Source organism: Paracoccidioides lutzii (assembly GCF_000150705.2).
Source record: "Paracoccidioides lutzii Pb01 unplaced genomic scaffold supercont2.11, whole genome shotgun sequence".
NCBI lineage: Eukaryota > Fungi > Ascomycota > Eurotiomycetes > Onygenales > Ajellomycetaceae > Paracoccidioides > Paracoccidioides lutzii.
The window spans coordinates 818,312-834,649 of record NW_015440957.1 but is presented as its reverse complement, the minus strand read 5'-3'; the positions used below and the strand labels follow the sequence as shown (position 1 = coordinate 834,649).

Below are 16,338 nucleotides of genomic sequence, written 5' to 3'. Positions count from 1 at the left end.
AAGGAGCTGTTCGTCTCTGCTGCTGTTATTTATTCTCAGACAGGGAGTCCACGATGCGATAAGAAGCTGATGACAAGTTAAAGAGAAAAGGAAACGGATTGTGTGCGAGGATGGTTGTATCAACTCAGATTACACGGCTGGATGGTGGGTTTTATCGACCAACCTTTGCTTATTGTGATAACACGGAGAGAGATATTGGCTGGTCCCTTGTATTAACAGATGCTTTGGGTGAATCTAGGCGTCCCGCTTGTGGCTTCTGTGGATGATGGGCAGGTGAGTGATGTCCCCGGTGATGCTGGTTGATGTTGCGCATTCATTACCTTTGCACACCTTTGCGACGGATTCTCCCCCTTTAGGAGAGGTGAAGTGAAAGGCGAAAGATTATTTGTCTAATTCGAAAATATATTTACTAGGGAGAGGCATTGTCCGAAATCAAATTGCATGCCAAAAAGATATGTCAACGATTGAACCGTAATTCGGAAACGCGAGCTACCATAGAATCTGGGCAACACAACCTCCAGTGAGTAGACGCGGTCCTCGCTACTTTAAGCTTCTAAATAGCCGCAGGAGCTCCAGTCGCTTATATATTCTCAATCTTATATGTATATAGTTATATTATCCAAGACGAAGTTTGCTTCCTCTGCATTACAGACAAATCATACCCGCGGAAACTAGCCTTTACTTATCTCGATGACCTGGCCACCGAATTCACAACCACCTACCCAGCTTCACAATACCTCTCCTCTAAGCTACCACCCTATGCCTTTCTTAATTTTGACAATTTTATTCAGCGAACAATGAAGACATATCAGGATAGTCGCACATCCCAGAACTTGGACAAGCTCAACGATGAGCTCAAAGATGTAACAAAGGTCATGACGAAGAATATCGAGGACCTCTTGTACCGGGGTGACAGCCTGGAGCGGATGGGAGAGATGTCCGGCAGGCTAAGAGAAGACAGTCGGAAGTACCGCAAGGCGGCAGTGCGGATAAATTGGGAGTTGCTTTTGAAACAGGTAGGTATCTGAAACTGGACTTTTAGTAGATCAAAGCACTGGTTTCTAATTGGCATCTTGTTGTAGTACGGGCCCTTTGCCGCTGTCGGGTTCATTATGTTTATATTGATCTGCTGGCGGTTTTTCTAAGTAGCGTCTCTCTTTTTAATTATAATGATATCAATTTTTACCCCATTGTCTTGTTTGAAATTGATCAGAGAGACCCCAGCATACCTTTATTCTCGACGTACTTTTTGAGGGCACTGTGATATCTTTCATACAGGCCATGGCCCTATGGCGATGGCAGATGAACTCAGTCAACTTCAACTACTGGGGGTGCCGTCCCACTATAGCAACGTCCAGGTACAATGATTTCCAGCGTGCAGGAGATTGCATTGCGCATCATTTCCTTGGTCACTCCTAATCCGAATTCGCAATGTAAGAACGATCACTTCAAATCTCATCCTCCTCTTCATCAAAATCATCATCTTTACCCATGTAATAAAGAATTCTCCCTCCCTCACCGGGTCCCTCTCCTTTCTGTGCATCGAAATAAGGTAGCACAACACCCTCCCTCTCCCTCCTTTGCCTTTCAGTGAGTCCCAACTCAAAGGTTGACTCCGGCTCCCAGCCCTCTGTCGCAACAACCTCCTGATCCTCCTTCCGTCGATACAGGGGATGATCGTCCAGCAGCATCACAATCTCCTTAACCTGCTGGCGATGGACCATGGACTCTGGTGGGAGATAATACCATTCCACAACCCCCCTACCGCTTTTACGTCGATGCTCCATTTCAATGACGAGGCCATTTCGATCATCGTCTGCGCCCTTGCCATGGTCGACGCCGCCAATGATGATACCGTCCGCCTCCTCCGCGAGACCGAAGGATGGGGCCATTAAGCTCCTGTCCCTCGCAGCCTTTTCAGCGAGGATGTGGCTCATGGAATGCACGCTGAGCACCGTGGTGGCGAGATATGTTAATAGAGATAGCGGTGATGGTGCGTAAGGTGTCTGATTCTGTGGACGTGTGGGGATATCTTGGTGGTATACGGCAATCAGTGACGTACACGAATTGCTCTGTGGGCTGGTAGGTGGAGGTCCGAGTAGAGAGCTCAGATATACTGCCAAGTTCAGCTGTTGTGTCCCGTCGCGTTTTCGGGATATCATTGAATTGACTGAATCGATAATTATAAGAGATCCTAAATGATGATATGAGCATGGGGCTGTTGATGGGGTGTTTGTAAAAGGGTCCACACACTTCTTGCGGAGGGAGAATTTTGTGATGGTGATGATGTTACGAGCACCTCTTTCACAATATCTGCCATGCTTTTTCGTCGAGTTGGGATAAATGTGTCGACACCATCTGGTTGGATTAGGGTGGAGAAGGATACAAATATAACATGGACTTTCGATAGCTGGAAGGTTGTATATTATGGTTAGTCCCGGCGATTTTCTTTCAAAATATCACAATAGACGCAGAATTTTTATCGTGTACATATATACTCCCAGAAGACGGAGGTATCCAATATTAACGGCAAATTGACTATAAAAGAGTTTGTGTATGCAATACTCTTCTTTTTCGAGGAATTATAAATAATAAATCGACGTTGAATATGAACCAAGAGACAAGAGAGAAATTTCCAACAGCAAAGGACTAAAATGAGTGTTGGATATTACCTTTGCCCTTCTGATATATTCTCGAATTAAGGGAGAGGCGGGTTGTTCTAGAGAATCTAAAACAAGTGTTAAAGGAGATGCGAAATCGCGCAAGCTAAGAAGTTTCGACATGAGCAAAATATTATGCGTGCGGCGGTGGGAGACATTTGTAGACGGCATTATCTCCACACAAATAGAATGGGAATCTTCAAAACCCCAAATATCTCAGATCTGACGTCCTTTTGTTGGTGCTTTATTTGATTACTTAGTTTTTTCCTTTGATGCAGATGTACTCCGTATCTCTTTCACTGTTCGTTTCCGAAATCGAAGGTTGGTTGATTGATATCAGCAGCAACAATGGCATAAACAGGCCACCGTAGTAAAGATTCAAGATTCAAGTTACCAGCCAGTTATTTTGACAAACCTTCAAGCTTTTGTTTAATAGAGCAACATATCATCATTTTCGTTTCGCGGGCAGACAGAAAACAGATCATGACTAAATCCCCTTACCTCCTAACTTAGTAACCTATTGGGAGTGGATTTACACTATCTAATTTGCCATAATTTTCCGTTTATCTACATTAAGATTTTGAGCTCCAGTTTTGTTCCATCCTCCTCACAACAACCATGGCTGAACCTCCAGCCAAACGCGCGAGAAGGACGGATAGCTCCACCATGTGGGAGATGAATGACACGAAATCCAGACCGAGTGATCGTACAGGCAAAGACATAGATGGTGATGCATCCAAACGAGAGCCACCTACTAAGGAAGATGCAAGACGGAGCAACGTGTTGTCCAGGGGGGACGAACGCCGGCATCGTTCCCGGTCCAGAGATAGGGACAGGGATGACAGGAGGCGTGACCAAAACAGATCGAGAGATAGGAGAGATAGGGAAAGGATTAGGGATAGAGAAAGGATAAGGGATCGGGATCGGGATCGGAGCGGAAGCAGAGATAGATACAGTCGACGGGGTATGGCTCATTTTTCTGCCTTGTTTGTTTCTCGTTTAAATACTGTCATGAACTTCGTATACTAACTACTATTTTCTGGCAGAGTATGGGAAATCTAGTCGGTTCCGCGACCGTGGCCGTGATAGATCCCCATCGCGATCCCCATCGCGATCACTCTCGCCGGCACGGAATGGTACTACTTCCAGATCTCGAAGATCACGGTCACCACCGCCCCCGCGGGGCGTAAAATCTGATAGACGAGATACACGCGAACCGGGGAAGGTGAACGCGGGTCCGGGGGTTAACGGGGTGGCTTCTGAATCGAAACGACTAAGTTCTATCAAATCCCAATCCCGAGCCGTGGAGGACAGTATGGATATCGATATTGATGGTGGGGATACCGATGAACTAGATCAGCTGATGCGGAAGACGATGGGGTTTACGACGTTCCGAAGTACGCAGAATACGAAGGTACCTGGGAATAATATCTACGGGGTTCGTAAGGAGAAGAAGACGGAGTACAGACAGTATATGAACCGACAGGGAGGTTTCAATAGGCCTTTGAGCCCGACGCGATGAGTAGGACATGCGTTTTAAAGGGGGTTGGTTTGTTTTATTTATATTAACAATACATCTTCTGAAGCGTTTTCGAGCGAGTTCATTCCATGTTTTTCAATATCATTTTTGTCACTCTTCCTACGTTACGTGTTTCTCTGTGTTTCTTCAGGTTGTTGTGATCATTTTTCTGGATACAGGCGTTGATATATTGACTCTTAGCTTCGGCATCAATCTCATCCAGGACTTGGATATTCTCGTTCCCATTCTCTTTCTTTCCACACCCATGTATCCATGTATGATAGGTGGTATAGGTAGTACTCAGAAAAAAGATCGTAAATCCCAATCTTGGATGTCTGTCATTGGAGATTTGTTATTCTTTGTTAAATCCGACCAATTCTATAATATCCCGTTTTGAGGTGACGTAACATGCCCTCCTGCCTTTGCAGCATTTAGAGCACGAAACATCGGAGGAACCATTCAAAACTACGCGTTCCACATCAGATATTCTCACTGTATATATCTTAACCAAATACCAATCACTCAAGTCCAATATCATTTGGGCAGCATCTCGCTGCGTTATGGGGGCCCAGGAGAGGCACATCATTGTGATAGGTAACTTGACCTAATCAACCCCTAACCTACTCGCCCCCTTCCCCAACATCATCTCCCGCAGTAAAATGGACCGCTTAAATAACACCAACTTCACATAGGGGGAGGAATAATTGGTTGCTCAACAGCCTATTTCCTAACGCGACATCCATCCTATGACCCGTTGCGACATAAGATTACAATTCTGGAAGCGACGGAGATTGCGGGTGGGGCCTCTGGCAAGGCGGGTGGGCTCCTCGCACTCTGGGCCTATCCAAGCAACATAGTGCCACTCAGCTACAAATTACACGCAGAACTTGCACGGGAGCATAATGGAAAGGCAAGATGGGGCTATCGAGTGGTTAATTGCGGACAACTTGAGGCGGTGGGCTGCTCATGGCCTCAGCTCGACAAATCCAAGGAACCTGCGGAGGGAACTGATGAGCCGGTTTCATTAGAGAAAAGGAACCATTACGCAGCGGGGCAATTAAAAGCTGCTGGCATTCCTGAGGATTTGGACTGGTTTGATGTGCCGGCTCTGAGAAGTTATGAAGACATGGGTCAGCCAGGGCAAACGGCGCAGGTTCATCCTTTTCTATTTACGACTTCCATGGCGAAGTTGGCGGAGGAGAAAGGGGTAAGGATTACTCTAGGCCATGTCACAAATATCGATCACTCGACGGATGCTGTGCAGTCCGTGACGTTTACGGAGAAGAAAACGGGGGCCTCGCAGACCATTCCGGCAACGGATGTGGTTATTGCTGCAGGGCCCTGGACACAGGACATTTTCCCCCGCGCGCCCATATCTTCTCTTCGCGCGCACAGTGTTGTTGTTCGTCCTACACGACCGGTTTCTGCCTACACGCTATTTACAAGCATTACATTGCCTGCGGGCTTTGCGATGGTGTCTCCAGATAAAGGGAAGCGCTCGCGACTGACCGTCCTCTCACCTGAGATCTATGCGCGGCCAGACGATAGCGTTTATGCTTGTGGGGAAGGTGATACAACCATGCCGTTGCCCAAGACGACAGCAGATGTCCGAGTTGATGAGGCACGGTGTCAAGATATCATTGATTCCATTGGGAGTGTATCGAGGGTGCTGCGGGAGGGAGATGTAATTGCCCGGCAAGCCTGCTATTTACCAAACGTAGAGGGGACCCGTGGCGGCCCGTTGATCGGCCATACTGGTATTAAGGGACTTTTTATGGCGACTGGTCATACGTGTTGGGGGATTCAGAATGCACCTGGGACGGGGAAGTTGATGAGTGAGCTTGTGTTTGAAGGGGAGGCGAAGAGTGCGAGTATTGGAGCTTTGGACCCGAGGAAATTTCTGTAAAATGGGGTTCTACTCTAGGATTGGAAGTTGCCGATGGAGTCTGTGGTTTCTTATCATATATGTCTGGGAAGTGGAAGACATGAAGTCAGGTAAAGTTGTTCTTTTTATATTCCCAAACTGCGCGTTTACCCCTTTGATACAACCCGGCCTTGATTTATCCCTTTTTGTCCTTTCGTATTCCTCTTGCTCCTAGCCGATATTTCCCCTTTAATTTTTATTCCTGTTTCTCTTCCATATGCATGTAGTGCCCCAAGTCTTACTTTCAGAGTGTATTTATTATTTTTGCCGTTTGTAATTCCTTCTTCACAGGGGAGAGAATAGGGGTTTAACGAAGCAATTTCTGTAACCATCTCCAGTTAATGAAGTGTGCTGTTTTTTAAATATATATAAAAGTGTCGCAAACCTAAGTGAACCGTCAACGTTATGGTGTGGAACTGTGAAGCAGGGATAACAAATAAGCTTGAAACCAACCAACAACAGTAAATAACTTAAATATTTAACTAGTGGTCGAACGGCGCAACAAACTGACAGATAGCAACATTTCTGAGGCTGTTTTCACCTCTACATCCGAGCTCAATAAACTTCAAGACACTGCAAATAGCTACACCCTCTGTACGGAGGAGTTTAAGCTTGGCCCTGATGGTTTAAATTTCAGTTTCCATTTTATTTTAAGAATGTTTTTTGCGTTGCGATTCCTTTTATGCTGCTTACTCTCCTCCGCTTCCCTCGCGGCCAGGCAAGACCCTCTAACTGCCCCCGACAATGTCCTGATCTTGGCAAAGGAGGTAGGAAGAGCCTCCAATGAATCGCTATTATGGGGCCCATATAGGCCGAATTTATATTTCGGGGTCCGCCCGCGAATTCCCCAAAGTCTGCTTATGGGATTGATATGGGCGAAGCTAGATGACTTTGACACTGTACAGCAGAGTGGGTATTCGGCATCGCTTTCTGCGGACAGATCACTGTATTATGGATTAGGCTATTGTCTCTACTGACTTCATCCATTAAGACTTTAGACATACATGCGAACAAAATGAAGGGATGGCTGGTTACGGATGGGACGAGTACGATATTAGGAAGGGAGGTCGTCAGACGATTCACGATGCAGGGAACACGATAGACCTTACGATTGATTTTATAAAGGTTCCCGGTGGAAATAATGGAGGTAATTGGGGTGCCCGTGTCAAGGGTACTCTCCGCCCGGATGCTCCTCCTAACCAAGTGACGACGGTTATTTTCTACGCGGCAATGGAAGGATTGGGCAGTCTCCAAGTTGCGAATGAGGTTGACCCTCTGGGATACGAAGGGGATGTGAAGTTCAAAGGATCTGCAATGGGGCTTGGTGACTTCACTATCGACATCACTTGCGGACCGGAGAGTAATGCGCACCCTCCCCGAAGCAATGCAGCCTATGACGAGAAGCCATTGGATAGGACAATGATTGCGGGACTTCAGATACCATCAGATGCACTTTGGGAAGCGAAAGGTATGTCTATATTTCACTTTCTCCACTTATTTGCAGTGAGGGAGGGGAACTATACACTGACTTCTATCCTGGAATTTTACAGCTATTCTATTTGCCCATATGAAAGAGCAGATTGACGCTACCATGAATAAGTACGGAACAGAGGAACCTCCTCCTCCTGCGCAGATATTTACCATCGCCAACAAAGTTGATGATGGGAATATTTATTTTGTGCAGAAGGTTTTTGAGGGCCCATTTGAGGTACGTATATACATATAAACTTTTCCCCCATAGTTACTTGCTGACTTGGAGAAGTTCGATATTCTCTTTTCGTCAGATTCGTCGCCGGAAGCCATAACCTGTGAGTTGAATCTTTCCATCCCTGTTCTTTAAACAAGTTAGGACGGTACCTTCGTTTCTAACATTCTGCAGCAACGAAGCTCACTAAAGAGATCAAAAGTGCTTCGGCCTCGTTTTCTGAAAAGTTTCATGAGGTGTTTTCCCCTTTGGCACCTTTTAACGCACCTAAATATACCGAGTTTTCCAAGGCAATGTTTTCGAATTTGGTTGGTGGGATAGGATACTTTTATGGCAACTCGCTTGTCGACCGGTCTAATGCTCCAGAATATGAAGAAGAAGACGAGGGTTTCTGGGAAGAGGCTGCAGAAGCACGGATGCGAGCCGATCCAATCCTAGCAGGCCCATCAGAGCTATTCACCAGCATCCCGTCCCGGCCATTCTTCCCGCGAGGTTTCCTCTGGGATGAAGGATTTCATTTAATCCCTATTATTGACTGGGACCTCGATTTAACGTATGTTCCTGGTCCCAACCAAGCTTACTATCAACAACTAACTTGACCTAGCCTGGAAATAACGAAGAGCTGGTTCAACCTCATGGACGAAGATGGATGGATAGCACGGGAACAGATTTTGGGTACCGAAGCTCACAGCAAAGTGCCTGCTGAATTTCAAGTTCAACACCCCTATTATGCAAATCCACCAACCCTATTTATGATTCTTGAGATATTTGTGGACAAACTCCAATTGAACAAGTCCATCGGCCATGAGCAGATTGAAATGCATGGTTTGCTCTCTGATATCCGTTCAATACACCTGGAGAATCCGGACCTGGCTATTTCATATCTTCGTTCCATCTACCCATTACTGAAACGCCACTACTTCTGGTTTAAAAAAACACAGTGGGGCGACATCAAATCGTATGACCGGGAAGCTTTCTCCTCGAAGGAAGCATATAGATGGCGAGGACGATCTGTCAAACACATCCTCGCTTCCGGGCTTGACGATTACCCCAGACCCCAACCGCCCCATCCCGGTGAATTGCATGTAGATTTGATAAGTTGGATGGGCATGATGACCCGTGCCATTCGACGGATAGCTGAAGCCTTGGGGGAAATTGAGGACGTGGAGGAATTTACCGTCTATGAGACTGCGATTACGCGGAACATCGACGATCTCCACTGGGACAAAGCTGCTCAGACTTATTGTGATGCAACCATTGACGATTACGAGGAGCATGTGCATGTCTGCCATAAGGGATACGTATCGATATTTCCTTTTATGACAGGATTGATACCAGCTGATAGTCCACGGCTGGGACCTGTGCTTGACCTTATTCAGAATCCAGAAGAACTGTGGAGTGATTATGGTATCCGTAGTCTGAGCAAGAAGGACAAGTTCTATGGAACGGAGGAGAATTATTGGAGGAGCCCCATTTGGATAAATATCAATTACCTGATTCTCAAGAACCTTCTGGTAAGTGGAGCCCGTACATTTTTTTTTTCTTCTTTCTCTCTTTTTGAGGATCATCGGAAAGTTTGCTGACTATCATGGGTAAACAGGATGTCGCTGGGGTCGCAGGACCGCATCAGGACCAAGCCCGCGAAATGTATACCCAGCTGCGCAAGAATATTGTGGAGAATGTGTTCGACCAGTGGAAGAAGACTGGATTCGCTTGGGAGCAGTACAATCCTGAGACTGGCGCAGGTCAACGAACGCAGCATTTCACAGGATGGACAAGTTTGGTGGTGAAGATGATGATCATGCCTGATTTGAACGCAGAACAGAAGAGCGGACATGAGGAATTGTAAAATTATCGTCCACTGACAGGAAATTTTCTCATTTCTTTATAGATAGAAAGGGATTTGATATTTGCGGGGTATCTGTTCCGTAGAAGTACGTTTATGCTTACAATAGTATAAAAGGTTGTGCTCCAAAAAGGAGGCCCCAACGCCAGACGCCTGCCAAACCATTAAATTTTCAAACCTCATTATTTCGTTAATTTTTCATCTCATGCTTTCTGAGGTTGTCTCTGTCGGCCGTAGCTGTTGTTTCCCCTGTGAAGATGATGATTACTGCGAATGTCTGCGGGAGACCGAGTTCGCTCTCGGCGCGGAATTCTCTCCTCTCTCCCTGATCTACGATCCCCTACTTTGCGACCGAGACAGACGGCACCGTTTGTACTGGTCTCTGTCACGCGACCTGGAACGGTGTCTGCGCCTCTCGGGTGATCTTGAGCGATGTCTGTTTCTTCCATGACCTGCATCCCTAGATGTCGAGCGACGTCTCCGTCTGTCATGACGATCATGTTCACTATCATGTCTCCGGATTTTTCTCCCCCTGTCTCTTCCACGATCTCTATCCCTACTCCTGTCTCTCCTTCGCCGCTCATCGTCTTTTCGACCCCTCCGTTCTTCCCGTTCCATCCTCCGGTCCAACTCTTCATCCACCACTTTCATACCCATTCCTGTCCTTTCTATCATGTCCCCATCACCGCCTCCACCACCGCTCATTACACCAAATTCCCCTCGGCCAACACCCTTCGCCCCATCACCCATACCAGCGCCCTCCCCGCCTGCCGCACCAGATTCCCTAATAGCTCTCCCCACATCCTTCCGGCTCAGCGGCATCATATTAGGGTTACTGGGACCTTTGGGCGCAACCGGTAACCCCAGTGCACGCGCCATAACCTCCTGCTCAACCTCCTTGACACGTTTAATCTCCTCCTCGCGCTCCCGTTGTTGTTTTGCAGCGGCGTCTTCGGCGGAATCTTCGCGTTCCTGATCCCCCTTTGTGTACCAGGATAGATCGCGATTTTTCTGCCAGCGGCCAACGGGGGCCATGAGGGAGTGGCCCAGGTAGTTTTCGCGGTGGGAAGATTCTTTGACGTCGGACCATTTGAACGAGTCGCGGCCGCCGCTGGATAATGGTTAGTTTGGAGCTTGTCTTTTCTCTTCTCACTTTGCATGGAGATGAAGGGTATAACGTGGTACAAATGAGTTCTCTTACCGACTGCCCTCCTTTCGAATACTTGCCACGAGATCCATGTTTACTAGTGAAGTTGTATATGGGAGCTTGCAGGTATTGCTCCGGAGACGACGGTATGTGTAGTTATGGTGTGTGTGTGTGTGTGTGTGTTTTTATTTAACGCCCGGTTAGTCCACGTGCCTTAAGGGCACGTGATCTAGTAGAGTCCGCGTCGAACTATAGGGCGGGTAGAGCTACGCCCGTAGGCGACTACCTATCTAGTAGCTATCTTACAAATGAGGCAAAAATGGGTTGCGTATTGCTGCACCGGCAGAGCCCATGGGTCGGTTGCCATAGAGCAGAGGTTTTGAGAGGTTTTAGGTTTGTGGGAGGGAGGTAGGGGAGGCGGATAGGAAGGAAGGCAAGGAAGGAAAGAAAGGAGAGGAAAGAGAGGAAGGAGGAGGAGGTGGTGAGGAAGATGGGGGCAAGACAGAGGAGAGAATGGTCTGTGGGATCTGATCTGGAGGTGCGCGACGGCGCATTGGACAGATATTCTGATAGAAGGCTGTTTCTCTTAGCCAGTTATTGAATTCTAGGGCCCCACGCGAGGTTGCCAGTGTCTCGCGGAGATTGTAGATAGGCCGGCGCCGCTTTGCTGCTTTTCTTGCAAGAGTGCAATAGTAGAAATGTTCTGGAGTTTTGCTATGTCCACACCGGCAGTAGCACTCTGCATCTTCATGCTTAAGGTGGCTGTGGTAGGCTGCAAAGTCTCCATGACCTGATCGGGCGGCATAGAGCTTTCCTAATGTGAAGCGTGAAAGTTTTACCTCTGTTGAGGCTCTCTTTAGTGGGATCTCCAGCTCCATATAGCGTTTGGGCCGATTTTTGGCCCAGTAGTTCTCAAAGGCCCGTGTGGTTTGTTCCATAGTGTGTCGCTTTATATAAGCTAGAGTGCCTATGCTGTCAGGTTGAGGTACCATGCTTGCACTTGCTGCCTGCGCTGCGGCTGCTTTGGCTTCAAGATCTGCCTTTTCATTACCAGCCACGCCTGCGTGGCCTGGGACCCATCTAATGACCACCCTGCTCTGGGTGGCCAATGGGAGCCTATCCCTGCTCTGCCAGGCCTTTATGGCTTTCAGAAACTGCGCGAAGACCTGCTGGCTAGAGGTGTTTGGCACGGATCCAAGGGCTCGTGCTACCTCCAAATTGTCTAGGCAAATGTAGACGTTGCTGGCAAACTTCGCCTGAGGCGAGGTGGTGGCTTCCTTTAGGCCCTGCAGGGCTGCCATTGCCTCTGCGTCAAAGACCTCTGCTTTATCCATTGGCAGGTTTCCTGTGGAGATTAGACGGTGTTCGCTACCCCAGCATATAGCCCATCCTGCACCAGTCGCACGCTGAGGGTGCTCTATCTGTGAACCATCGGTAAAGACCACCAGATCCAGGGGATTGCGTTGTTGTAGCCAGCTCTTAAAGTCTTGTGCTGCCTGTTCCTTTGTGCGGCCTGCCACATACCCAATCTGCAGATCTTCTTTCCTGGGAAATCTCATCCAAGGGGGCGTGAGTAGAGGGTCATATGCTTCTATCCCACCAGCATGACTGGACGCTCTAGACAGACGTGTGGTATAGGGTTTGGTGGTAGCTACTTTATTAGAGCGTCTCACTAGCGGGTGCCTCTTGTCAAGCTTTTTGATTCTTACTGCAAATACAGCACGCCGGTTGTCTAGTGTCTCTTTCATTGGCATGATTCCTAGCTCACGGTGTAGAGCTGAAATGGGTGTGGTCTTGTAGACTGGCAGTGCCCCTCGCAAAGCATCTCTAAGGGCTAGATCTAGCTTTCTGACTAGGCAATCCATTCGATTGGAGATTTCCTTTCCCTTCTCCATTCGTGTGGCTCCAGGCCACCAGGCCTCTGCTCCATAGCAGAGCACAGAGAGCACACAGGCCTGAATGGATTGTCTAAGCAGTTGTACTGGGGCGCCTCTTGCTGTGTTGCTTAGTGCTCGTATGCCATTAGACACCTGTCGTGCCTTAGCCGCCATGGTCTCCACGTGTTTCTTGAAGCTCAGTTTTCTATCTAGCCAGATTCCTAGATATCTTATGGAGCTTTTCACTGCCTTTGCTGTAATAGAGTGAGTGCCAGATGTTGTTTCAAGGTTGATTGAGGGGTTTGAAAGGGTTCTGCGCCGTGTGAAGTGTGCTATCTCAGTTTTGGCAAAATCAAATGTCAGCCCTTCTTTGCTGGCCCAATCATTTAGCAACTTGAAATCCTCCTGGAGAGTAACAACATTCCCTTCAAGAGTGGTTCCAGCACTAAGCAGTCCTAGATCATCTGCGTAGCCTAAGCGTGCACGTCTTCTTTGTATAGTTCCTAGAAAGAACAGAGGCTGAATAAACAGCATGAATAGAATAGGTGAGACTGGCGAGCCTTGTGGAAGCCCTGCTGGGATATCAAAGAGCTCTCCCAGGAGTCCATCCAATCTGATCCTGCCTGTGCGTCCTGTCATGAAGCTTTCCACCCATCTAATTAAATTTGGTGGCCAGCCTTGTTCTTGCAATCTCCGCAGCATCCTTCCTCTGAGTACAGCATCAAAAGCACCCTTGATGTCCAGAGTAAGAAGAGAGACTACTTTTCCATGGGCCCAGGCTTCCTCTATATCATGAACCATCGCTGCCACTAGGTCTGAGGCAGCCCGCCCAGGGAGGGCTCCAAAATGCTGGGGGTGGACAATCTTCTCTTGTATAGCTGTCCAGGCCAGCCTACGGGCTACCAGGCGTTCCAGTCCCTTCCCCAACGTTGAGAGAAGGGCTATAAGCCTGTAGGATCGCGGGAGTGTTGGATCTCTGTTGACCTTAGGCAGCACAACCAGTGTGGCATCTCGAAAGGAGGTTGGGTGCCAGCCAACCCTAAGGCAGGCTCTGAACAGCCTTTCCACTGATACCTTAATATGTGGCCATGCCTTTCGTAGCACCTCTGTTGGCACTCCATCAGTTCCTGGAGTGGTATTACCCGTGTTCAGCAGAGAACTTTGTATCTCATGTGCTGAGGCAACAGGAAAAGGTAATTTGACAGATGGTGGGTTGGACCAGCTAATTGGGATATCCTCTCTGCTTGCAGCCTTCTGTAAGAGCACCCGTTGCAGAAGGTCTCTTTTCTCTCTAGGGGTTGTTCGCGTTCGCCCAGTCTCTTCATCTACAAGAGGGGGGGAATGAAAGGAGCCAGTTGAATGGGCCCATTTGATCATCTTAAAGATATCTTTCCCCACTGAGGCCTCTGCTATCTTGCCTCGCCAGTATTCTCTCTTGGCTTTCCTGGTGGTCCTGGCTACGTTGCTTTTTGCTTCTCGTAAAAAACTAGAGCCTAGGCGCTGTGCACGATGTAGTGTTGTCACTGCTTTCTGGCAGTCCTCATTCCACCATGGCTGACCTGTGCCTTGCCCGGTGCTCTTCTTGGTGGAACTTTCCAGGGAAGCTATTAGTGCATCTGTGATACCTTTAGCCAGGGCATCCAGCTGATCTGTATTGGGGTACTCTGGGATATCACATAGTTTGTCTAGTTTTGGCTTATAGGCCTCCAGCGTCTGGTTAAAGACCTTCTCATTCATGGTGTCGAGACGGAAAAAATGGGTTGGCCTGTCAGGCCTTGCGCCCTGTGGAAGGCTGATTTTGGTGAGAAGAGTCTGGTGGTCAGAGGAAGTGTAAAGGGATCTGTCCACCTGTGTGTCCACTCCTTTGATAACTAATTCCGGGGTGGCCCAGGCCAGGTCTATCATGTTATGCCCACGTGTGGGAGTGTCTGGGTCCATGGTGAGAGTAAAGTTGAAATTCATGGTCCATTGCAGGAATGGTTCCGCCCACATGCTTGGAGGCACTCCTGGTTGCCACACGGGGTGCTTGATATTGAGGTCGCCAGCAAGGAGCAACGGGAGTGCTGGGACAGACCAGGAGAGAAGACAGCCCACACCTTGTCCAGGATCCTCTGCGCCTGGGGGTGCATTGTATATGTTGACTGTCTGAAGCTGTAGACCCCAGGCCTGTATGTGCAGCATGTGGATGTCCCGGTTTTCTGCCCAGGGGCCTGGGACTGCATGAGCATGGATTTGTGGGTGTTTACGCACATAGGTGAGGACCCGTGGCTTCCTGTCCCACTTTTCAATTGGGGCAAAGCAGTTGAATGCTGGGTGCTTTTTGGAGATGCGTTGGCTTAAGTTCCTGTGAATCCAGGGTTCCTGTATGAGAAGGATGTCAGTCTTTCTTTCAAACGCTAGATTGAGGGCCGTCTCGTGTGCTGGGCCCCCTTTTCCTACGTTGACTTGCATAATCTGCAGGAATTGCGGAGATCTAGAGTTCTTCTTCATTGAGTAGCTGAAAGGAGGGTGTTGTTGCGTGAGATGACGTGTTGGGTGTTGCATTAGATGTTGGGTTGGGCGCCATGCCTAATGCTGTGCCTGATGCTGTGCTCAATGCTGTGCTTGGTGCTGTGTTTGATGTTGGTGTGAGGTTAGATCTACGCTCAGTAGAATCATTCAACCTCAGGTCTGCTGATGGCCCTCGACCACCGCATTTGCTGTTACTTGCCTTGGCCAAGTATGCCTTACTCTGTGCATTGCGGATATCCCTCAGCTGGTTTCTTGAGTGCCTTTGAACAGTCCCATTCTTTATCCCTGGTCTGGCGGGGCAGGATGGATCATCCGCGGCATGTGGTCCAAGACAGTTAGTGCAGCGATTGGGGCATCCACATGCTTCATTCTCCTTATGACAGGATGGATTTCCTTTCACATGATTCTTAGAACTGCATTTTTTGCAGCGAGGGACGCGGAGGCAGTATCTCTCTTGATGAAATCCCCAGCATTTGCTGCATTGTTGTATTTTGACCTTAGGTGCCTTTCTGATCACTGGTCTTTGGTATCCATATAGTTCCACTTTTGATGGCAGGTTTACTGCTGTCTCTTGTGAAAAGTGTAATATAAGAGTGGCTGTTGGGTTTCCAGGGTGTATTTTTGCCCAGCGACTCTGGACAGGCTTGATTCTGGTTTGGAGTGTGAATTCTTCTGTCATGGATTCTGCTGAGAGACGCAGAGTTCCACCACCATAGTCACTAATCTCCATGGGCAGCCCAGGAATCAGGCAGGTGATCCAATGTTCTTCCTTCTCTATCTGAGTATTGGTGAGGGTGGCTGCTAAAACATTCTTTTGGGCTAGCAGGGCCTCCATGTCTTGCAAGCTTCTAGGAATGATGGCAATGCCTGTGGGGATGGCTTGAACTGCTGTGATGGCTGCTGCCAAAGGCCCTGGGAGTTCCGCCTTCAGCTTTCTAAGAGTAGCAATTGGGCTTGCTTTGCGAGCTAGATGATCTGAAGGCAGGCGCGCGAGGATTCGTGGTGTTTTTCCTTCTCTGGGGTTATTCCTAAGCAGGGGTTTCTGCAGTATGGTTGCTGGTGTTTTTGTTACATTGGTGCTGTCTGCAGCTGTCTTTGCGTAGGTAGGAGCTCTTGCATCATTTGCACCAGTGGAGCCAGCAGGCTTGA

General features: G+C 48.3%; 6 protein-coding genes across 6 annotated transcripts; 4 read left to right on the top strand and 2 right to left on the bottom strand.

Moving 5' to 3' along the window:
* Positions 1-219: 219 nt before the first annotated feature.
* PAAG_04605 (transport protein sec22) lies at positions 220-1,145 on the top strand (the record flags this gene model as incomplete). Its single annotated transcript, XM_002793649.2, has 4 exons — positions 220-273; positions 414-520; positions 611-1,016; positions 1,083-1,145. The coding sequence occupies 4 exons, from the start codon at positions 220-222 to the stop codon at positions 1,143-1,145; spliced, it is 630 nt and encodes a 209-aa protein (XP_002793695.2).
* Positions 1,146-1,448: 303 nt separating this feature from the next.
* Positions 1,449-2,831, bottom strand: PAAG_04604 (hypothetical protein; the record flags this gene model as incomplete). Its single annotated transcript, XM_002793648.1, has 3 exons — positions 1,449-2,194; positions 2,254-2,410; positions 2,673-2,831. 3 exons carry the CDS (start codon positions 2,829-2,831, stop codon positions 1,449-1,451), a joined length of 1,062 nt encoding a protein of 353 aa, XP_002793694.1.
* Positions 2,832-3,278: 447 nt separating this feature from the next.
* On the top strand, positions 3,279-4,182 carry PAAG_11899 (hypothetical protein; the record flags this gene model as incomplete). The annotated part of the gene is made up of 2 exons (XM_015847466.1): positions 3,279-3,624; positions 3,707-4,182. The coding sequence occupies 2 exons, from the start codon at positions 3,279-3,281 to the stop codon at positions 4,180-4,182; spliced, it is 822 nt and encodes a 273-aa protein (XP_015702954.1).
* Positions 4,183-4,739: 557 nt separating this feature from the next.
* PAAG_11898 (hypothetical protein) lies at positions 4,740-6,085 on the top strand (the record flags this gene model as incomplete). The annotated part of the gene is made up of 2 exons (XM_015847465.1): positions 4,740-4,773; positions 4,872-6,085. The coding sequence occupies 2 exons, from the start codon at positions 4,740-4,742 to the stop codon at positions 6,083-6,085; spliced, it is 1,248 nt and encodes a 415-aa protein (XP_015702953.1).
* A 674-nt stretch (positions 6,086-6,759) lies between these two features.
* Positions 6,760-9,657, top strand: PAAG_04602 (mannosyl-oligosaccharide glucosidase; the record flags this gene model as incomplete). The annotated part of the gene is made up of 7 exons (XM_015845312.1): positions 6,760-7,016; positions 7,102-7,571; positions 7,654-7,811; positions 7,866-7,911; positions 7,983-8,361; positions 8,413-9,322; positions 9,409-9,657. 7 exons carry the CDS (start codon positions 6,760-6,762, stop codon positions 9,655-9,657), a joined length of 2,469 nt encoding a protein of 822 aa, XP_015699538.1.
* Positions 9,658-9,857: 200 nt separating this feature from the next.
* PAAG_11897 (hypothetical protein) lies at positions 9,858-10,893 on the bottom strand (the record flags this gene model as incomplete). Its single annotated transcript, XM_015847464.1, has 3 exons — positions 9,858-10,138; positions 10,215-10,765; positions 10,856-10,893. The coding sequence occupies 3 exons, from the start codon at positions 10,891-10,893 to the stop codon at positions 9,858-9,860; spliced, it is 870 nt and encodes a 289-aa protein (XP_015702952.1).
* Between the last annotated feature and the right edge of the window lie 5,445 nt (positions 10,894-16,338).